This window comes from Buceros rhinoceros, unplaced genomic scaffold (assembly GCF_000710305.1).
Source record: "Buceros rhinoceros silvestris isolate BGI_N320 unplaced genomic scaffold, ASM71030v1 scaffold17338, whole genome shotgun sequence".
Taxonomy (NCBI): domain Eukaryota; kingdom Metazoa; phylum Chordata; class Aves; order Bucerotiformes; family Bucerotidae; genus Buceros; species Buceros rhinoceros.
Window position 1 is genome coordinate 20,660 of NW_010428790.1, and position 24,044 is coordinate 44,703.

Consider the following 24,044-nt stretch of genomic DNA (forward strand, 5'->3'; position numbering starts at 1 on the left):
GAAAGACAGAATTGCCTTATTAAAACAAAAAAAAGACTCAAGGCAGTTGCAGTTTAAGTTGCAATGATTTTTTTAAAACACTTCAAAATACCATTTGGTTTAAATATTCCAAATACTGGTTTTGCAGATTTCAGTAGGCAAGATGAAATTTCCAATTTTACTTTTTCAAAACAACTTTCATAGTGTATGTTTTCTTTAAATCAGCTATTTTCTTTCAGTAAATAAACAAGCACTGAATGCTGAAACACATTCCATCTGAACATGTATTATCTGCACAGTCAAAATTTAGCAATTTGTGTTATTATTTCTTTTGAAAGTAACTTCTAAATAATTTTTGAAAATGAAAAATATTAAAAATTTGACTTAATAGACTACTAAGTTGTTTGTATGTGAACTCATAACTAGGAGGGGAGTTTGCATGATCGTAGTGAAAACAGCTTTTAAAAATCCAAAATATTGATGTTGTGAACAGTTGTTTATGATAAAACTTGAAAATAGAATATGTAAGACATTCACATTTATTATGTCTGTTAATTTATGGAAGTCATGTGGAGTTACACAGATATCCTTATAGAAGGGAACCATGCATCTTTTTCTCTCCACCCTACTAATAACCAAGTTACTTGAAAATCTCTAATACTTTCGTTCCATACAAATAGACCATTCCCAACATAAACATGAAAGGAAAAGCTTTTGATGTGAATCTTAATTTCTGATGGTTTAAAGCAACTGAAAATGAGGCAATAAGAAGCTGTTAGTCTGTTCCTAGCATTAATATCACAGAGGTGTCACTAGGCACCATCTAAAGCTTTGCCACTCAGTGGTACAAAAGTTATCAGTGATATTGCTGTGCATCCTCCCACCTCTGTGACATTAAAGCTGTATCTGTGAAGCACACCTAGATGTTATGGCTTTTGAGACAGAAGACTAGACTAAGATGTTATCTTAAGAATTCACTAAATGAAAACCCCACCCACTTAAAAAAAAAAAAAGCTTCAGTTTATTCTCTTACCTTAAAATGCTTGACAAGTCACTTTCACCCACGTGAAAGCAAATATAGCAGAAGACAAGTCTCTCACCTCCTGTACCTCCCCTACCACCCTCAATCCCTCTGTTCCCTCTCAGCATAATCACCCTGAAGGTTTGCTTAACTCCCAGTAGCAGCTACTTTGTAAGGATGAATACAAAAGCAATGTGTGTTAGTTTGAAGATGAAGGTTTAGATTGAAAAAGTCTTCAAACACTGTCTTTTCTAAAATGGCTTAAAAACAAAAAACAAAATAAGTCTTACCATAAAATAATAATTATTTTTAAAAAAATAATAAATATTCCTTCAGATTACTGCCATGGAGTATTTCCAGCAGAATAAGAGCAACTCTTTTATGAAACATAACATAATACTGATTCTGTATAACCAAAAGCAGAATTACATTTGGTTTTGTTCTATTAAATCTAAGCGAAAGTTGTTTTCTGCAAGAGACACTATCTGGAACATAAACACTTACTTCAACAGAACCAATCTTCCTGGATCTTGGAAGGGGTGACTTTCTGTGTATGTGAATTGGGTCTGATACCATTGGCTTGAACATCACTACCGACCGATCCATTTCATCTCTTTTAGGAGCATGTGCCTCCTCATCACTATCATTTCTATGAGAGGTTTTCTTCGAGCCTTCATTCTACAAACAATATATAATTAATTTTCAATTTAGCTGCTTACCTTGCAACATGTAGACAGAAGTGTCTGTAAATAAGTCTCCTGAATAAATATAATGCAAGTCAGTTTTAAAAAATTATAGAATCACACCGAATCACAGAATCATTTGGTTGAAAGAGATCTTTAAGATCATCAAGTCCAGCTGTCCACCCTTAACTGCCAGGGTCCCTAAACCATGTTCCTCAGCACCACATCTCATCATGTCTTATTATTATTATCCTCATTATGTATTCTTCAACAAATTTCTCTAGACTTTGATAATTTACTGCATATGGTAGTGTGGTCCTAATTAGCCACACTGTTCAACCAAAGTATCCTACTCCATTTTTCTGTTGACATAGTAACAAAATCCTTGCTCCACACATCAATAGAAGAATTCCAACCAAGCTTTGCTTTCATTCATTTCCCAAAAATAAGGTGGTAACTCCAAAGACCTGCCCATATGTCTTGGAAAATACCAATCCGTCCTCAAAAATCTGTATTCATAAACATTCCAAACTACCTCAGTTTCTTAAGTATTTCTTTCACTTGGCAGAATATCATTCATGTGACACTGATGTTGACATCACTTTTCTTACAATGAGTATTTTGTAGTTCTAGCAAAGATTCTAGCAAAGCCATAAAGGTCCAGATTATGTCGTTGTCCATTCCTCAGTATCTACTCAAAATGGAATAACGCATTGGGACTGCTTATATTTTACTGACATTTTCCTACCAAAATAAAAATTACATCTGTATTTTTTACTTAATGATTTCCCAGTGTTTATTTTAGGTATGTCTGCATCCAGAAAAACTAACTTTTGCTTTAAAGAAATGCATAATTATTACCTCTCTGGAGGCAGGTCTGTATCCATATCCAGCTGGCAAATTTTTGTCTTCCTCACAACCTTTGGCTCCTGGACTGAAGTGCAGTTCTACATGAAAACGTTCTTCTGAAGAAAGTTCCTGAAGAAAATTTATTAAATAGGCTTACACTTTAATATATAGTTTAGCACTACTCTTTTCATAATGTATTTATCCATTTTAAATACCTTGTTTGGATCCTCATAAAGCATGATAACAATCTGTGTCATGTAATTGAGTTCATTGACAACATTTAAATAATCCATAGCTCGTTTCCATTGTTCATCTTTTGACTCCTTATGAAGGGGGAAAAAAAAAAAAAAATCAACAAATAAAACCCAGCTATTTTCTTTCTGATGACTTCCCTTTTTCCCCTTTTACATGGATTTTACAGTCACAGCAGAAGTATGAAGCTTTTCACAGCTAAGGAAAAAACAGAAATACAACCAGAAAAAAAAATATTTAAAATTACTCATCAAACGAATGAAAAGTGGGGATCTGAACTTTTCATATTTTATTTCAGTGTATCTTTCATGTTATTTTGCCAGTCACGATGTATGTCTTGTAGACAGAGGCACTGTTTTAAACTCTCCAGATGGGAATTGTTAATTTTGCAAAAAAACTCACTTCAACTAGTATTCTGCGGAGAATGATCTACCAGTCAAACAGACACACTAAATGAAGGCTTCTAGTATACAGAGGAAATATAATCATCACATCCCAAACTATGAATATCCACCTTTTTTCATGCTCTAGAAAAAACACATTTCCTAATCCACCTTAAGGAAACTTAAAAGTTTATCAGCCTAAAACTAGACTTGTATCTGCTGTAGAATATGTCAGGTTTAAGATTAAAATGCTTTTGCCATCAACGAGTTTAGTCATCCACTACCAGAAGCAAATATGTCACCCACTTCAAAAGCTAGTTTATTAATCAAAATCTATCTTAGAAGAAACCATGTAGGCTTTTTGGCGCAGCATTTATCCTTTCCAAGAGCTCAGGTTATTTCTGAATCTGAAGACCTTATCTTTTTCAGTCCTTGCTTTCAAAGCCAATCAGATGGAGAATAATGGACCACCTTCAAGATATTCTACAACAGTATAGCTAAGTAAGACAACCCATTCAACAGCAGAATCTTGCACACGAGCATTTTTGAAGTCCGGTAGGGAGGTCTTGACAATATGCCAATAAGTGAATTCAAGAGAACCCTGAATGATAACTTGAAGGAAGAAGAGTTGGAAGAATTACAGGTGACATGTAAGACAAAAAAACGGATTATCTGCCCTTTTCAAATCTCTTTGAGACCATACCATATACAGCTGAACACACTAGTACAACTCAGCATTACTTTAAAAGGCATGCTGATTTCTACTGATGGCCACAGCAGCAATTTGATCAACTGTCTGAAAAAAAAAGCCACTTCATATAATTAAGCTTTCAGTTGATTTATTAAGATTGAGTCCTTTTGGTTCCTCTCAAAATAGCAGAGTTTTAACAGAAAGTGTTCAACTTACATCACATAAGGCACCGTAACGAAGGGTGGATAACAGGGAGTGGACATGACTCTCACTGGTGAAATACAGCCGAGTACGAACATGGCGTTCAGGGGACATAACACCTCTGGAGTAACTTGAAAGGAAACAAAAAAATCTTAATAGGCTGTAATGAGATGTGTCCCTATTTTAGAAATAGCTGTAAACAAATACATAAATCATACTTTTTAAATTGCTGTGAGCTAGTAAGATGTTTCAAACACGAAAGCTATGGAGTAACTTCATTGAGTCTTACGGAAATTAAAGTAACCACGTAAAAAAGTAAAAGACTTACAGAGGGTGAAGCTTATTTACAGTATCATCATCCTGAGTTCTCTGAAGGTCAGAACGAATTTTTCTAACTAGAGGAGTGCAATAGCCTTTGGCAATCTCTAGTTTCTCAGCTTTAGAAATACCATATTCCTGTGTAAGAAGAAAATTACTTCTAAAATACAGTTAAAAGATTTAAATTCCTTTTAATTCAAAGCTTGTATATTAAAGCCAATTTGTCATCTCTTAGTTTGCTCTGGCTGCAAATTGTTTTGTTTAACATTTTTATTACATTTGATTAAGATGTCCCTTCACAAGCAATAAGTGATTTGCCTCTTTGCTGTTTGATTTGACACAGAGAAACAGTTTTTCATTCACTAGTTAAACCACAAAAGCATGCTCATTTACCCTCTGGTAACACGAAGCTCTTTTTCTTAAGCAAAATATCTAGGATATTATTCCTCCTCCCTGCCCCCCTCCCCTCCAAGGTCTAGAAGTCTGTAATGCATTTCGTCTCACCTGATTTCAAGTAACTTTTTAAAACAGTCAATAAAGAGATATAGACATGTTACCTATTTAATATGTCTGTATTAGTTTGGGGTAAACCACCCCACAGGAGATCTCCTGTTACCTGAAAATGGTAGTTAAATACAACTAGAAAATATTGTATCTGTTACAGTGTCTACATTATTTAAAAATCTGCTCTTCCACAAGCTTCATGCTCTGTGCTGCATATTATATGAAAGTCCTGTCATCATTATGATGGATCTTCTGGTCACTCTCAAAACCACTATAAGCACTTTTCCTTTGCATTATTTAGGCTTACCAAATTTTCTTTGTTTTTCTTTCTTCAGTATGTGTCTTCACCTTTACCTACACTTCCTTAACACTATTCAAAATTTAAGCTTAATAGACCCATATAACATAACACATTATCTTTGCTCTTTTTGTCCTCCCTTCTATCAGGGAGTTTGAGAGCAAGGGAGAGGAATAAGTTGCCTCACTTGCTGCACACAGTACACATAATACCTCTGTTATAACAGTGCTTTGTAACTGTAGGGACAGTTGTGGAAAGCTTTAGTCTCTTCTGTCCTATTATCACACAACAATTCCATGTCCTGCAGTCTACAACATTTTAAAGCTAACCTGAGTTTAACAGTCTGTTGTATATGGAAATCTAATCTGTCTGCTCTTGGCCTGAAATTCTATGAAACTTAATGTGTACGTTGTTATCAGGGAGTGTTAGCATTTTGAAGCAAAAGAAAGGTCGTTTCATATTTAAGTTGCTTAAGACAAGTGAAATTAGATAGATTAGGGTTAATAGTGTCATTTGCAAAGAGCCTGAAAATGAAATTTGTAAAGCACAAAGAATGAAATTAAATGCTATTTCAGAACACACAGCTGTTCACAGGGTCTTCACTTAAATCTATGAAGAATGCCTGAGATGAACCACTTTATTTTAATACACTGCAGTAAAAGAAGCAGGTATGTTCACATCTTAAATTGCTACAAGAATTAACTCTGAACACAGCTTAATGAATTATGAATCAATTTTTTCTTACAAAAAATAATTAGCTTTCTTCTGGAAATTAAGAGGTAGCATTAAAGGTGTCTATTACTGCAAAATACAGAAACCTTCCAGTAGAAATGACAGAGTAAATGTTTTCACAAAATTTGAAAGAGCATTTATTCTACAACTTACTCTATTTAAATAACTGAAAATGCTTACTTGAGGGATCACAATGTCAGCTAAAGCCTTGGAGAGTGTGTATAATTCCATTGTGTTTTCTAATTTTAATGAGCCATTGTGCTGCACGTCATATTTTATACAGTCGTAAATATCAGGAATTTTGCTAATATCGTATCTTCCATTTTTTGTTTTAAAGTCCTTTTCCAGCTTGGCCCATCTGCGCAGCATCAGTTCTAGTGTTTCACTGTGGTACAGCTGAATATCTGGATACACACATAATCTCTCATAAGTAATCCAGACTATCCAAGTAACAAAAGGGAAATTTTAATTACATGGAAGTAACAGTTGCATACAGAGAGATAAAAGGGATCAAATAAGTTAACTGTGTTACTTCTAAGAAGAGGGAACAGATGTGCATATTATTAATTTTACTGCTGAAAGCATTACAGCTACATAGCTACATCAAGATGGTATGAAGCTTTGCTGAAGGTGTGCCACTGACTGGTCCTTTAAGCAAAGCTACAGCACCGTGAATAAAGTAAGAAAACTCCAGGAGGGAGGAAATGGAGTGGCACAACATCTCCATTTAGAACCGACCACACATCCCATTTACCTTTCTCCTGTATGTGTCAACAGCAAGAGCCAAGAGACTGGTAGAAAGGATGGATTATTCCCATCCGGACAGGAAGTTAGACCAAACAAACAAAACTCACTGATACATGCAGAGGTGCCACTTGTACTACTCAACCTCAAACAGTAGCTGTTTGCATACTATATACACTGCAGAGAACACTGATAGCGAGTATTCCAGAAGTTAGCTGCTACAGATAAGCAACGTGGTCACTTCCAGCTCTAGTTTTCCTGAGTCATTGGTTCACCACCATTAATTTGAGCATCATTCTATGCAGTACTATTAAATATCATAAAGCAAGCAACAGATCTTCAGCAAAGATACTTAAATACAAAAATACGCCTAGGTAACTTAGCTTTTCCTATTACTTTTGTGGACTGCTGAGTTTCAACTAATTAAGACAAGAATGTCTGCAAACGTTTGAGGACTAGCCTGAACTTCTGAACACCACAAAGAGCCCTCACCTGCAATATGACCATGTGTTCCCTCTCCTTTTTACTTTAAAATCATGCATATGGTGTCAGACTGTGAAAAGTCCCTAACCTATCGTTGAATAAAATTCTGGTAAAAACAAGTTTAATGAAGACAATTGTTACGATTCTCCCTCAGATGTAAACAAGAGAAACTAAATACCATTACAAAATTTTAAAGTACCTGCAGACTTTGGATCTTCCATTCTTTGCCTGATCTGAGAAGTCAAGCTCTGGATCAATGAATAGACCTTGTCACAGGTCTTCACAGGATTTTTAATAGCCTGCATTGATTTTATCAATGAGATGCTTCCAGATGGAGTAAGCTGCAATTTGAGACAAACACAAAATTATGTAAAAAAACTGATTAGATTTGAAAGAACTGGGAAGATGATGGAATGTATGAAAAATTTCAAGTATTGGAGGAAAATCATTAAAGCGGGTTGTTATTATTTTTTGAGACCATTTCTCAATTATCTACTCCCTCTGAGGCACTAAGAAAAGAAAATTTATCAAAAGGTAAAACTTTCTTTTTGTTGCAATATAGGAAAAGTGGGAAGTTGTTTAAAACTTTACACATACTTAGCAACTTTCCGTAACTTCAAGTAACCACTGTATTCAAAAGCTTAGAAAAAATTCTGTAAGAAATGTTATTGTTAGGCTGCATACCTCAAAAAATACTTTTTGTTCTATAAAGTACCCTCCTTAGCGTAACTGAAAGGAAGAACCAGATTTGCAATAGCAATTAATACCCCCAAAAAAGTTGGTCCCTGACGTAGGTTTTCATTTCTATACGATTACAGCACATAAATACATAGAAAAAGAAACTCTTTAAGTGTTCAAGTGATAAAGAACACATAAAATGTCCTTCAGAGACAACATAATTACAGAAATTGAAAAAGCTACATCTTATGACCACCATGCTGAGTGTCACTGAACAATAAAGTCACTGTCCATGTAAGTGAGTGTTAAGGCTCAAACTGGGACAGTGAGGCTTGCCTTTGTTTGTTCCTAAAAGTCTGCATAACCCAAAGTAAGGAAACCATGATATTGAACAATACTTCACATACATAACACATATTTGCACTTTCTCTAGTTTCTGTAAATACATAGGATAATTTGGATACGGAAAACCTCTGCATTCTACCTAATAGTAAACAGTTCCTACTTCTCTATTACTACAAAGGAAATCGATAGGAAAGGTGCTCTGGCACAGAGAAAGAAGGGAGAAAATAAATCAGTTCTTGAGGTCTTGTACCCTCGCACTTTTTCCAAGTACTGGTGAATCCACTGCTGGCAGTGATTTGGATGATACTTTTAATCTCTATGTTCGAACAAATCCATTGTATATGTGCAGGGTAGTAAATTATTTTTCAGTAATTTGCTTTCAATACCTTTTAGAAAATATGAGTTTAAGGTTAAACCTCATTTGAGTACTTGTATTTAGTTGTGATACAAGTTTCTTAACAATAACATTACTTACATTTAAAACCATGAGCAATCATGTGTGTTCTGTAAAACGTCAGCATTAACTATATTAATATGCACTAATTTAGCATGTTAATGAGATATTTCCTTTCACCGATTAGAAAGTAGTCTACTGGTTTTCAGCATCTTTGAATTCTTAAGAGTTAAGCCTTTTTTAAAATTGAATTTATTTCAATTTAAATATTGAAAAAACTGCAGTAGGCAGACAATATATTTTGCAATACTACACACTATCAAATTAAAGATTACAGAAAGTGTAAACAATATAATTAAATATAATTAAAATATTTTTAATGGAACAGTGAAAAAGCTTTACAAATGAGGTCCCTATTTACTCCCATTTGAAAGATTGAGCTATTTTGATTACTCAAATTGCAAGACAGCTCAAATATTTAATATCACAATTGGTACAGCTTCCTTTGCTGTTCAAACTATTTGCAAGCATACAAATAATTTTTCAAAATAGGTACATAAAAACTCTGCTCATTACTTTTACACAAGAATTTGCATGGTTATTTATTTCATTTCATAGGAAACTAGGCATACGCTAACCTTATCGTAGTCTCTGGGTGGCAGTATGGACGGTCGGAAGATTACGTGCTTGCGTGCTTGCGTTACGGGAGTGCGGTGGCCGCCCACGATGGGCGGGGCTTAGTAGAATTATATAGCCCTCTGTGTTAATCAATAAAGCGGACATTTTGCATCTTCTGTATCAGAGTAAAGTGCATAAATGGACCCTTGACGGTAGAGGTCAAGTGCTAAATATCACAATAAGTTACCACAACTAGGCATACGCTAACCTTATCGTAGTCTTCCGCAGTAAATTCTCTGTCTCTCTGGAGAATTTCATGAAGTCTTGCTTTAACGCGATGCTGACAGCTGCTTAAAGAATCACTGTCACTGTCCAACAGCCCATTCATATTAGCACTTTTTACCATCTGGACAAGAATAGGAGTCAGCTCTCCCTCTAAAGCCAGTAGTCCCTGATGTAAATAATACAATTAATCAGGCAAACAGATAAAGATGAGCATATAAAAGCATCTTAAAAAAATAATCAAGACATTAATTTATATTGAAGATTTTATCACTTCCATCTGGGTTAGTTAAGCAGGGACTTGGCAGCCAATGCACAGAAATGGGTCCCAAACTACTGCCTTGGCATGCAGGATTGCTACAGCTGGTGCAACAGTGATGGTGACATGTATGTCATAGAGCATGCTCCCCAGCACCAGCTGAAGTAACCCTAGCAATCTCAGTGGTGCCAACATTGCCCCTGGAAGGCCACAACTGTTCTGGTCTTGGGTTGCAGGGAGTGTCTTCTCCCTAAGGCTGGAAGCAACAGCAGCCTGATTTGTGGAAAACATGCTCTGCTCAAGGCATTGAGTCAATAGATAGTAGCTATGGTAAGAGTTTAGTGAACTGAATAGCATCTAGAAGGACAAACAGGAGTTACACAAGGTCTTTTCAGAGACCTTACAGAGGCAAAAGCCCAAACTCCGTGTGGCACAGAAGGACTATCAAATGCTACATTTGAATTCGAAGGTGAATGGAGAATTCCAAAATGGAGAAGGTTGGAAACTTCTGTTTCTTTTCTGACAACAGAAGGGCTCTGCCATAAGGAAGGAAATGCTATGTTGTCTCCTGAGCCTGCTGATCAAGGAGAAAGTGGGTCAGATGGCTGAAATACTTCCACATCAAAACATGCAGCAGCAAAACAAACAGAAGAAATAAGAAGAGCAGAGCTTTAAGGTTATTCAGATTACAGAGACATGGTAGAATAGTTACACGAATGGAGTTAAGGTATAGCTAGATACAGGGCCTTTTGGAAGCCAGGAAGGCAAGGAGGCAGTTAGGCTCTAATAAAGGCATACCTTGAACATCAGGACCTTTGCTTTCAAATAAGTGACAAGCAAGTGTAGATCTTACTTGTAAGCATCAGAGGACAAATAAGCCCAGAGCAACATCATGGTGGGCCTCCACTAGAGACCATCCAATTTAAAAGGAGAGATAGATGAAGCCTTCTTAACACAACTGGAGAAAGCTGGTGATTGTAGGCTGTTTTCCATGGGGTGCTCTTAGCCATAGGGTACCTCATGCACGGGCAATATTGCAGGGGACAAGCAATGCAGATTTCTCAAAAACATTCAGGACAATTCTTTGACACAGGTCGTTACTGATGAACTATTAAGCAGAGGCATTCCAATGGACCTGTCACTCAGAAATGTCAGGAATGTGGAGGTCAACGGTAGCCTTGGTAATTGAAAGCTCATATTATGCCAGATCATTGAAAAGTGAACAAGACAAATTATCGCAATAGAGCCCTGGACTTCAAACAAGCAGACTTAGCTTGTTCAGGGAATCCTATGGAGGAGTGTCCTGAAGGATAAAGCCTGGGATAGCTAGCTGATCTCCAAAGGCAAACTCCTCAAAGCGCAAGAGCAGTCCATTCTGACATATGGCATGTCATGCAGAAGGTCAGCAAGGATGAAAAAGGAACACTCTGAAGTTGCAAGCAGGGATGGGCTACTTGGGAGAAACAGAGATATAACCTGAAAATGAGGGGTGGAATTAAAAACCTGGAGTGGCTGTGCAATCTCCATTCCCGGAGATACTCAGAACTTGACTGGATATGATTCTAAACAACCTCATCCAAACTGGCTCTCTGCTGTGTGGTTTTGGAGTAGATGACCTATAGAGGCCTCTTCAAACCCAAATCTCTCTATCACTCTGTAGTATTATTGAAACTCATTCATCTAAGAAGTATTTATGTAACACCTGCAGTCTGTGTTCTCTCATACAATTAAAAAGATCTGTATCACTGAAATGAGGAAATAAGTGAATAAATTTTTAACAATCTGAATTGCAATGCATGCAAAGGGCTACCTGGAGGGAGAAACAGAGAGAAATTAACCTAGCAGGAAGAGGGGTAAAAGAATACTTTGGCAAGTATTATAGATGTAGGAAGTTCTGAATTCTGTGTTTTATATTAACATTTCCTACAAACATGTTTGTAATAAAAAAAAAAAGTTCATGCTTTTTAAACATCACAGTTGCAATCCAAGCTGCATCAAAATAAGCGTGGTCAGCAGATTGAGGGTATGATTCTGCCCCTCTGCACTGTACCCATGAGACCTGGAATACTGCATCCATAGGAGGGCCACAAAGGTGATCAGAGGGATGGAACACATCTTCTGTTAGGATAGGCTGTGAGGATTGGAGTTGCTCAGCCTACAGAAGTGTCCACAGCCTTCCAATACTTAAAGGGGGCTTATAAGAAAAATGGGTACAGACTTTTAGTAGGTCTATTGTGACGGGAGAAGGATTAATGGTTTTAAACTGAAATTGGGGACATTTAGACTACATATAAGGAAGAAAAATCTTTACTGTGAGGGTGGTGAGGCACTGGAACAGGTTGCCCAGAGAAGCTGTGCATGCCCCCTCCCTGGAAGTGTTCAAGGCCAGGCTGGATGAGGCTTTGAGCAACCTGGTCTAGGGAAAGTTGTCCTTGCCCATGGCACGGGGGTTGGAAGCAGATGATCTTTAATCTTTAATCTTCCAACCCAAAATATTCTTTGATTCTATGCTTTTGGAGATTGTTACTGTAAAGGACTAAAGTATATTGCTACAGACATACATTAAAGCCTCTCTGCATCTGCTCAAACTTCAAATGCTTGACACATTAAATGGATACTTTTTCACATTGAACTAAGTACTCTTTGGAGATACATTTCTTTTAAAACACAGCCTCATTATACCCTGTGAATCCCTTAACTACAAATCTCCCCCCCAGTCTTCAAAAGAAAAAAACGAACACAAGAACACTGAAATTGAAAATACAATTTCATATTGTACCTTTGCAAAAGCTGCTGCAGTCATCTGAACTCGTCCCTCATCAGAAGCGTAGATTTTGAGATCATGTCGGTAAGTGCTATGTAATCTAAGTAAACCACATCCAGGAAATCCAGCATAATCTCCTACCAAACAAACATTCTGCTCAAACTCTCGTTTTGCACTTGATTATCTTCAAAAGGGATTTACGCAATTCAATGCTGCTTTTTTTTTTTTTATTATTACCTTGTCCACCTGGATACATACACCTGAAAGCCCTTCCAAGCTCTTCTGCTTGAACCCTGCCTGCAGGGGTCAATTCTCCTCCCCATTTTAGAACCAGAAGCAGGGATGGCTCATTTCTTCTATTATCTAATTATACACAGAGAGAAAGTTCAGTAGTGAAGCACGTTCTAAGTACTTTTTTTTTGGTCAAATTAACAAAAAGACTTGGGCTATGTGGGGTGTCAGTAAAAACTCTTTTCAACATTAACAATCTTAAATAGCATTCTAACATTATGAAAATATTGAACTGGAGAACTAAATGGGCCTTTAAACAGAGAAACCCTAAACAGTTGAATTACAGACAAAAAACAAGTAAAAAATATTTAGCATGAAATCTGAAGCAAAAAGTAAATTGAGACAGGTAAATTAAAACAAAACTAAGACTGTATACCCTACAGTTACTTCAGTCAATAACCACAGGTCAAAGGCAGAAAACTTTATAAATGTTTTAAAGATAGCAGTAAGTGCTGAGTGGGATTTTCTCAACCCAGCCCCAAAGCACTCTTTTTGGTGAATCACTGAAGCATCTTTTCACCCTATTTTTCTGTTACAAAAATCAGTCAGAACTCAAATTTACTACATAGTTTTAGGTGTATGATTCAGCAGATTAGGAGACTCTGAATGTCTGCCATCTATACAAACACTCATTCAAAACAACATATTCCTCTTCTTAACATCAAGACATATTATATGTGACTATTTAAACACACATGATATTAAGTGACTAGGTACAAAAGTAATACAATACCTTCCTCTTCGCTGGAAGTCTTTGGGCAACCATGAGGAAGATACGTCAACTGAACTTTGCGATTTATGCCTGAAAAATGCCCATACCTGAAGCAGGAACGGGAAAGTGAAAGGGGAAGAGGGAGAGAAATATTTTAAATATTTTCCTCCAAACTAGCTATGCTCCTGTAACAGGAAATAATAAATCTATGCAGATCATTGATTTGTGTATTTGACCACCATTTACTGAAGTAGTCTTTAGAACAAACCTAATTCAACCAGCACAGAATGACTACTGAAATACCAACCATTCTATAATCAATGTTCTAATGAAAACATTCATGTTTTCTGTATGAAACATTTAAAAATATTATCCACTATCTTTTTGTCACGAGACTGAGAAGAAAACAAAAAAAAAATTAAAAACAAATAAACAAACAAACAACACTTGCCAACTGCACGAGTGATTTATCTATCACTCCACAACTACAGTGGCTATCAGTATGCCAAATCTGATCTGGCAGCATAGATGGTCACTGTTTTGTTAGCCAATTAAGTTCTCAAGCAGAACTTAGTATTTTAAACAACTCCCATAAATTTCAATAATAACTGGTTTTGCCCTGATTTATTGTAAATTAAGATTATATACTACCATTAAGAGTTCTCAGATTCCAGCTCTTCAACAAACCTTGAAGCCTTCAGTTTTTCTTTCTTTTATTCTTAAAAAATTATTAAATATTTCAGACTTAATATACAAAGCCTTATTTACTTGGAATACTCCAAGTCTGCTGTAAGTAGACAGTACATACAATGAAGGTTCTTACTGGTTCCATCAGACTTCATTATGTCACATACTGCAAGAAGCAGACCCTGCACTCAAGTACTTCATTTTAAAAACGTGCAAGAAGATAAAATTTGAAATCAAAGGAAGTAACTTTCTCATGTCGCAAGTATACTGAGGCACTGGATAAGGCAGTTAAGTTCATTAAAAAGATAAGGCTAAAAACCAGAGAGGTGCCCATTTCTCCTTCATGACGTCAAATAGGTCATCTTTTCTCTCGGTGAAACTTGTGCTTGAATTAATGTATCATTACATATTCGACAGTCATTGCAACGCAAGCAGGAATTGGTCAAACAGCTCAAAATAAAAGACACGACTTTGTTGCTATGAAGCCTGAGAATCAGTCACTTACATTTCTAGCACAGTCTTTAGCTGTTCAAGTTTTGCTTTACTTTCTTCAATTTCAGTATCATTATTTTGCCCAAGTTCTACAAGGAGTTGCCTTGCTATATCAAGCACTTCCTAAGGGAAGAAAACATAGGATTTACATAAATAAATGATTTTCTACTTATAAAATACCACAGCAAGAAAATAGAGACAAACTTGCCTGCAACTGTTTTGGTTTTTTCAGTTTTAGTTTTCCAGATTTATATCCATCACATTTTTCAAACAGATCAAAAAACCTTCAAAAAAATATTAATTAAAAAGAGCAGTTAAGTTAAAATATTACTTGAACAAATGGCTCTTTAAGCAGCCTGAAATTAGCAGACCTAATTTATCCTGTTTGGAATGCTTGTTAAAAACTGCACTACAGAGGTCAAGCTGATCTTTATTCAAATCCTACTTCCCAAGAAAGTCTTCAACACATTAGAGAACAAAGACCACTAAAAATATTCTCTTACTGACTTGCCAAGTGTTAAAAATAAAAAAGGGAAGATATTCTATACATGGAATGACATAATATTTGAATATACAGCTATGTCAATTCTTAATCTTCAAGAATGAGCCTGAACAGAGCTAGAGAAAAAAAAACAAATAAGCAGTCCTTCGCTTTTACAGCAACTATCTCTGAATGCAAGAATCTACTCCAAACGCAAATAACTACTTTTTACCAAAACTGCACCTAATCCTAGGGCAATTAGGTAAGGCATGAATGCTAACATAAAGATCTACCAGAAATTCAGAGTCATCAAAATCTGACGAAAGTAAAAGACAAAAAGATGGTGCAATAAGATGACAGCTCACACAAGAACAATTATGATAAAAAGGGAAAAGTAGAAGTCAGGTCAGATGGTGAACCATTTTTTGCTGCAATATTTTCAGTAAAGACATCTATAGAGATAAATGCAGTTTCATTAACATCAAACAGGACTGTTCACAAGGCACAGCGTGTGATGAAGGAAGTCTGTATAAGTAATTTGACAGTCCTGTTAGAAAGAGAGGAGCAACATCAGTTAGAATTAAAAAAGACATAATTAATATGATGTGGTTCCTGCTCAATTCATTGCTTGCACATTGCCAAGAAATGGACTCTGCCCTAAAGCATTCAAACTAATTTTTACCATGATTCTACTTACTTCTGATGTTTTACTTCCATTTTCATCTTTTGCTTTGGTGTTCGGTCCCCATGGCGTATTACAGCTATAACACATCTAAGCTCCATCCTGAAATTTCAAGAGGGCCATATTTCACAATTCTATATGAGGGCCTTTTATTTAATATTAAAACCATAATGAATAAAGAAAACTGACAAAGTTGTAGTTATCTGACATAACTACAGAAGTGATGAAAGGATATGCAAGAATAAAGTTAACTGAAAATGATGTAGGGTATAAAATACGAATACTGATTTTAAGACTTGGGTAACTACAGAGTATCTATTTTAAGTAGTTTTTAAAACAACAATTTTGAGGTTCATTAAATGAGAAAGCATGTTTATTAGAAGTGCATATTAAGTTCGTGCTGGAACAATGATTAGCAGTGAAGGAAGCTATGCAAAAAAGACGCTACACTTGAAAATCTTCTGTTCTATACTCAGCTTGACTAAGGGTCAGAAACTTTGATTGCTGGCATAGTAATTGTGATTCCGTCCTTGTTTTCATCACACAAAACAAGCGTTCATAGGCCAAAGTGGGCACACCTTGTGAAGAGAAAAAAAAATTCACACAGAAGTTACATTAGAAGATTGCACAATTCAGGTGTAGCTACTATATTCTTACATTGTTCCAGAAGTGGTTGGCACAATAGGTATGTCTTCAGCTTCCAAAGGAATTGACCATGGTATCTGAAACTGCGGAGCAAGTTCTCTCATTATGATATTTCTAAAAAACAGGTTAAGAAGAAAAATAAAACCACTACGTTTAAAGCAAAATTTTTACAGTGCATACAAACTCCAAACAACACATTCAAACTCCAAACCAAACTCCAAACCAAACTCCAAACCATATACATGCATTTTTATCAATGGTTTCAGAGTACTAGTGGTCATGAGTCTGTAGATACATTTTTTTCTTTTAATTGCAAAATAAAAACTACTTAAACAACAATTTAAAGCTACCACAACTGCTACAGAGAAAACATTAGCTTAATGGCCCTGGATTTGTAATAAACCTCAGTTTTTGAACTCCAGGTTCTTGGATATGATTTAGCCTTGTACATTTAAATATTCAGTCATCTGACTCCATTGCCTAACTCAGAGTCTCTGATAATCAGCAAGCCATTCTCATCAAAGATTAACTGGTACCTTTGGTGGCAATTTCTCAAAAGTTTCTGTGATAGAACTGGAAAAATAGATAAAGTCTCTGGTCATAACTACAAAATGATAACACTGCCTCCATCTACAGAAGGCTGTTAAATCTTTCATGTTCTGTTTCCCAAGTACTTCATCAAAATACGCTCAACTTCAGATTAATACATAAGAAACAGCTAATACAGAGAAAAAAAAATGTGCATCTCAAGGTAGCATAAGCCAAAATTTGATTTCTGAAAAGCTAAAAAAAACCCCAAAATCTGCTGTTATGCAACACTGCAACATATTACCTTAAGAAATAAAGCATAAGGTGAAAATTACGAAAAAATTTTTCAGTAAATGCAACAGCTACAACAATTTGAATAAAGAGAAATCAAAATGGGTCTTAAAATTGTAATTTTAACTCAAAAAGTTAGGACTAAAAAGCCTAGGGCTACAGTTGTCATCTAGGATTTCAAGCTTAGCTCTTCATTTAATAAGATCCCAGACCATCTGATAATCAGGAAGTTGTGCTGTGTCTCATCACTGCATTCTTACTGTAAAGCCAGTTTAACTGGCCAAAATGGGATCAGCCTGCTTGGAGGGCAACATTTCACTGGTATAGAGTTCATTAGCCAATTCTGTATGATCTCTTGTTATACCTTTTTTTGCTGACAGTAGCAGAGAGAAGATGGTATGACAGAAGACACCATGATACTGTATCAGTTTGGATTTACCAGTATGAAATCTACAAATATACACCAGCTTCAGATCAAGGAAAATGTACATTAATTTGGCATATATTGAACAGCATCAAGCATAACTATCCAGTGGTGCTTGTCTACTTGAAAAAATTCTCAACTACCTTTAAGAACTTAATCCAGCTTTCAAAATACTTACTCGGTTAGCTTTAAGTGTTCACAAAACACTCATACTCAGGCGTTTTGGATGATTTGGGGAATAAGGAATTTTACATAGGATTTATTGATTGATTTAAAATGCCTTTTAATATTTTATTTATTATTTACTTTAATGATTTATTTTATGTGATATTTAATTTTAAATAATTAATTCAGGAATAAGGGATACATAAACTACAGTTACATACAAACTGAATAGGCAAAACACCTGAGATAAATAAGTAAATTCTTACCCCAGTATCTTAGCACAATCATCATAGTATTTCATCGAATTTTTTACAAAACTGAAGCCATTCACATCACAGACATAGGACTGTCCATTAGCACGCAGCAAATCAAAGCCACAAACTGTTTGCTGTTTTTAAGAATAAAAGTTCAAGTCATTGATCATCTTCCTTAAAACTGTTTACTCTAAATAAGCTTCATATTTAAACATGAGAACACAACAAAAATATGACAGATTTTGTACTTAGTTCCTTTTGCCAGTCCACGTTAGGTTTGCTCATGTCATGCAAACATCTTCCTAATTTTAACTTTATATCCCCAACTTAATTTTACCCTTCCTACATATCCCTAGTACTAGCAGTCAAGTTCACTAGCAGAAACTTCACCTTCAGTATTTACAGCATAAGCAATAATGGGCCTACAAAGTCTCCAATCTGACAGTGTTTTCCCCTGACACATGGTTTTTAAGCATGGCAGACAAGATAGGACAAAATATCAATAAAACATTTTTGTCCAAATTTAAATTTGACAGGATAGTTTTGACATTGGCATAATATTGACATTACTAGCACAGCATACTATATGCAATTTCAACATACAACTTCTTTAGGCCTCAAAGCCCAATTTGCCAGGTGATAGCCTACAGGCTCCACAATTTCATGATAGTTACACACAGGTAATGAGACACAATGAAAGACAGGCTTTTAATAAAACAGGTAAAAGAAGGCTAAGAGATCAGATGAGGTTTCAAACAAATCAATCTTAAAACCATATAAAAATGCAGACTATCAAACACTTCAAATAACAACCTAGATAAGTTAGTACCAAATGAACATTTAATTGGGCCAGTGTAAATACTAGGTAACAAAAGCTACAAAAACTTAACTACTGAAAGTGTGTTTTGCTAACTTAGAAACCATTAACAATATGTGTAACCGTATTACGCTAAGCACAATAGCAACTTCTGAATTCAGGGAACTTATGCAACATAAGTAATTCATCCAGAACTTCTCAGTGCATTAAAGGAATAATTCTTACAGATTAAAAGAAGATGTGATGTGGAACTTTAACTTTATACCTTCCTGGAAGTTCTGCAGCAATTACCACTGTTGACTGCACTAAAACCCTGCAGAAGTTTCACGTAATAAACAATTAATTAACACTAGATGTTTGATCAGATAGGAAAGTAATCATCTTACTTTAAAGGCAAGGCATACTTTCCAAGCAATTAACTTCTCTCTTGCATTCAGAATGACGGGATACCTCACTTCCTTTCCTTCACTATCTCGTTCTACTTTGCCATCCAGAGCTGGAGACTTCCGAGCTTCAGCATGAGCATAGTCTGGACCTACTGTGTACACCTTTATTGAAAAACAGGAACTCTTGATTCAGTGTAATTAAATTACATTACATATATGCATACATTTTGCTAAATTTATCTTAAATATGATAATGACTTCAAAACATACTATCTGCTTTCATCATTGAAAAGGTCACTTTAAAGTACCTTTCTCAACGGCATTCTCTGCCTTCAGAGAATATCCATCATTTACTGATAACCTAAGATGAAGCAAGAGGAGAAAACAGCTGGAGCACAGGTAAAGAAATATAGTTATTATGAAACATGATGAATAAAAATTAATTACTTAATTATGGTGGTAAAGAGGTAAAGAGTAATGTTTTCCTCTTGAAAATATCTGCAGAACTTGGAGAGCAGATTGATTTGAAACTTATTTGATTATAGAAATCCAGCTGCAGAACTAAGTTATTCTCTTAATTAAAAAGTATTTCATATTTTAAGCAGGACTAATCAAAGCAAAAATCTGCCGGGTTTTAGCATAACAAGGCAGGGACTGGAGAGAATGGTTGTGCTATCTACTCTGATGCAGTTTCAAGGCTCACTGAAAGGATTGGGCATACGCTAAGTAGAGACTTGTCAGCAGCTCTCAAAAATGGGTTTCTGTCACTTTAATTAAAAGCAAAACTCTAAGCTTTAATTAAAAAAGTATTCAACTAAACCAGATGCAAATACTACCAGTTTATACAAAACAGGCAAGAGGGCAAGTTGGGTGAAGCTGCCTAACATAAAACTGACAGTATTGTTTCTTGAAGAAAATCTGTTATTTATTCAGGGTGTTAAAAGTCCACAGCTGCTGCTTGATGACTACTACAAGACGTCAAAACAGTCCCCATGCCTCAAGTAATTCTCATCTCTTCAGGTTGCAAGAAACTTCTCCTTTTGGAAACAGTTTATGAAGCTCTTACAGAGATATCTGTAAACACATAGTAACCTATTGCAGATTGTTGCACAGTATAACCATCTAGAATGGATAGGCGAAAAACATGAAAAGAGCAACTTAAAGAACAGGAAAATGCTCATTTCAAGATTGGATTAGGCCTTACACTCTCGAAACCTCCACTTTTTGTCTAAATATGGTGATCTCTCATACGTATTGTAAAACATCTGTTTCACATATTTTGTGATGGGCTTAAAAGTAGCCAGAACTAACACAAAGGGAGAGAAAGCAACCTCCACAGATGGCTGGCTTTACTCCTATTCTGTTATTCTCTATTTTAGCATTCTTTTATGATATCTAATCTTCACATCGGCTAAGAAAATAAATGAACAAAAGAGTGAAAATAATTACAGGTAAGGTCAATACATTATCTTCTGCAATCGCACATAATTTTAGTAAGTAACTTTGGTTTATTAGATAGAATGCTAAGATAGTTGGCAAAATCTATTTCAATTACAGATTTATTTGTAAACTGCAAGACAGAACATCCAGGCAATATCTGTGTACACAGGAAAGTAAATGCTGTTCTGGCACTAATACAATACAAAAAAGAAAATGTGTTGGGTCGTAAGCCTCCAGTACTTGATTCTAAGAACATAAGCAAACTGCTCTACATTACAAGTACTGTGTTTAAGTAGAAGAATTTCTCGTGAATCAGAATTTCCTTATGAACTATATGAAAACTTCATTAAAATTAATCCTAGACACAAAGATACACTTTCATCTTGAAAACTGACAAGGTCTTGTAGCACATGTTCTAAATATAAATAGGAACGTGCAGTTGTCATACCTTTACATCAGTTCCATCTGTAGGCATAAATTCCTCATAAATATAGGAGCCAGTTTTTCTCACACTGCTTTCAGGGGAATAAACACTGCTTCTGCTGCCAATCTGAAATTAATATTTTTCTGTTAATAAACACATAGGCCTGAGAAACTTTAAAACTTCTTAAAACAATACACTTCTACTGAGAAAACACTTTCTGTATCATATAAAGCAAGTAAGTTTTTCATCTTTCTCCAAAGATTTTTGTAAGATTCTAAAAGTGCACTGACAGTATATACCGATTTTACCTATAAGAATCTGCAGTGGCTGACAACTTACTGCAAGGATAAAGGTCTTCATACAATCTGCATGTTCTCCTGAAATGAATTTCTCTGATCTGCCATACTCCTGCACAAGCAGGACATGACAAAACAGGTCCCAGCTAACATATAGGATAGGACAGAATTACTCTGCAGTTCTGTTAGACATCTACAACTTTTCAGTAGCTTTAATACAATACGCTCACCTTTCGAAAGAGCCTCTGGCTTCCACCCCCAGCAGATGTTGGATAATAAATGTAAACATTGTGGTCCTCAGCACTAACTGGCTTTTCTACAAAAGGCTTTTGGAAAATTTCTCCATTCACTTCCACATGATCTTCTCCTTCAATCAAGTTGCATTCTGAAGGAACAGTGCAAACAAGGGGATGTAAAAATATATTCATGGAATTGAATGAGTGAAGATTTGGGGTAATTTTGTAAACATGTCTGCTGTACCACATCTATAGTATGTTACTTTAATACTATGTTGAAGATTTCTGTTGATTCCCTCAGTGCCAGATAGGAAATAGTTTCCACAAATGCATAAATTTGCATGGGTGATATTTTTTTAGTAATGTTCTGAAGACAGGGAGTAGGACTGTTTGTCTCTTTCTTCAGTGGCCTTCTTTGAATTATTAGGGGGATGGCAAATGGAAAGTGAACATGGTGTGGTGCCAGATGCAACAGTACTTTTATTTAGGCTGAGAACTGTCTTGTGCTGTGTGATTGATGTACCTTGCACATTAAAGTACATCCTTTGGAATCAGGGAACAGGAATCTCTTCACTACCGGTTAGCTGCATGCAGCAACTGTTTTCAGGTACAGAAAAAATTAACTCCAATTTATATTCAGAGTATATAATCTGCAGATCTATCTGGACTAGGTTTCCCTTATATGGTTGCTTGTACTTAGAAGGGAAAGTATTTGATAGGCTGACTTGGATTACTTCCCTAAGTAAAATTACTAATTATTGTGGGTAATGTAACATCATGAATGCTGCTCTCTTTGATAACACAATCTCAGTTTGAGTTTGGAGGCCCTGATATTCTAGTTCTTCTGTGATGGCTGTAAGAGGACTGTTACATCAGGCTTCAGAATCATGCTTTCCAGATGCGTACTTACACTACCTTTGGCTGGGATGGAGTTAATTTTCTTCATACCAGCAGCTGGTATGGCACTATGTTTTGAATTTGTGACCCAAAAAGTCTCCATGTTTTACTTATTGTTAAACACTGCTTATACAGCCTCAATGCCTTTTCTGTTTCACATACCGCCCACCCCAGTCAGCAGGGATTAATCCACCATAATACTTTAAACACTAGAGGAGAAACCAACTTCTGCACAAATTAATTGTCCAGCAAGTGAAATTCAGCTTTCTGCTATGCATGACCTGTTCTCCAGTGGAAACAAAAAGATGCCAATGGTTGATATTTTAGGCACCAGGTTTTACCTTGGGGATTGTTTGGATCACGGTTCAGAACTGCATAGCGAGGAAGTAAAATGCCTTCAGCTTTAAGAATACCATATACTTCTCTCCTAGAAGAAAAGAAGAAAAGCTCCACAGTAAGACAGCCAATCCTGCTAATATTTGTAATTATCAGGCCATGAGTAAGGGAGGAGAAAAATACATAAGGTTTTTTTTTTTTAATCTAACAGGACAAGATTGCATATATAATACTCTGTTTATTAATATAATGCTTTGAAGGTCACTGACACAGCTGTACCTTTGCAGTGATCTCATCGATATCAATAAAAATGTAATTTGCTATGCCAGTCCTGTTCTCTCCACTCTGTCAGTGCAGCTGGGAAACCTCAGTTTGATGACAGTGTCAGCAATAGATGTCCAGAGCCTGGAGAGTGATCACAGGTCAGCAGGAGAGCACCTGAAGAGCAGCACAAAGGAATTCCAGCCACTCCAACCATTACGACAACTTTATCAGGGGCCCAACTTAAATGCTTCTATGCAAACACACACAGCATGTGGAATAAGTAAGAAGTCTTAAGAGTCGTGCGCATGCCTGTGGGGCTATGACCTTATTGGCATCATGGAGTCGTGGTGGGATGGCTCCTATGATCACAGTGTTGGAATGGAAGGATAGAGGCTCTTTAGGAAGGACAGACAGGTGAGACAAGGAGGGGGTGTTGCCCTCTATGTCACTGACCAGCTGGAGTGCATGGAGCTTCATCTGGGGATGGATGAGGAGCTGACTGAGAGCTTATGGGTAAGGTTGGCAGGCACAGCTGAAATTATAGTTAGGGGTCTACTACAGCCCACCCACTGAGGAAGATCAAGCAGATAAGACTCTAGAGACAGATAGGAATAGCCCTGGTTCACAAGGCCTGCTCCTCATAGAGTACTTCAACCACCCTGTATCTGTTGGAGGGACAAGAGAGCAGGGCATAAGGAGGGAAAAGGGGGCTAATAAAACTGGTTAACATTTAAGGATCACCTGCTCCAAGCTGAGGAGTGATGCATCCCAACAAAGAAGCCAGGCAAAACACCAGGAGGCGAGCATGCATGAACAAG

The 24,044-nt window shown here is 36.2% G+C and overlaps 1 protein-coding gene across 1 annotated transcript in view; it reads right to left on the minus strand.

Annotated features, from left to right (window-relative positions):
- PPIP5K2 (diphosphoinositol pentakisphosphate kinase 2) overlaps positions 1-24,044 on the minus strand; it is a 41,520-nt gene that overhangs the window by 11,960 nt on the left and 5,516 nt on the right. Inside the window, exons 4-23 of the mRNA XM_010142415.1 lie at positions 22,968-23,053; positions 21,724-21,878; positions 21,222-21,323; positions 19,334-19,495; positions 18,143-18,264; positions 16,481-16,582; positions 15,839-15,925; positions 14,869-14,944; positions 14,674-14,783; positions 13,503-13,588; positions 12,716-12,841; positions 12,494-12,615; positions 9,442-9,624; positions 7,338-7,479; positions 6,092-6,315; positions 4,388-4,515; positions 4,075-4,189; positions 2,748-2,855; positions 2,545-2,661; positions 1,505-1,678 (exon numbers count right to left, since the gene is read on the minus strand). Coding sequence (XP_010140717.1) covers positions 1,505-1,678; positions 2,545-2,661; positions 2,748-2,855; positions 4,075-4,189; positions 4,388-4,515; positions 6,092-6,315; positions 7,338-7,479; positions 9,442-9,624; positions 12,494-12,615; positions 12,716-12,841; positions 13,503-13,588; positions 14,674-14,783; positions 14,869-14,944; positions 15,839-15,925; positions 16,481-16,582; positions 18,143-18,264; positions 19,334-19,495; positions 21,222-21,323; positions 21,724-21,878; positions 22,968-23,053 — 2,527 coding nt within the window. The remainder of the gene's footprint in view (positions 1-1,504; positions 1,679-2,544; positions 2,662-2,747; positions 2,856-4,074; positions 4,190-4,387; positions 4,516-6,091; positions 6,316-7,337; positions 7,480-9,441; positions 9,625-12,493; positions 12,616-12,715; positions 12,842-13,502; positions 13,589-14,673; positions 14,784-14,868; positions 14,945-15,838; positions 15,926-16,480; positions 16,583-18,142; positions 18,265-19,333; positions 19,496-21,221; positions 21,324-21,723; positions 21,879-22,967; positions 23,054-24,044) is intronic.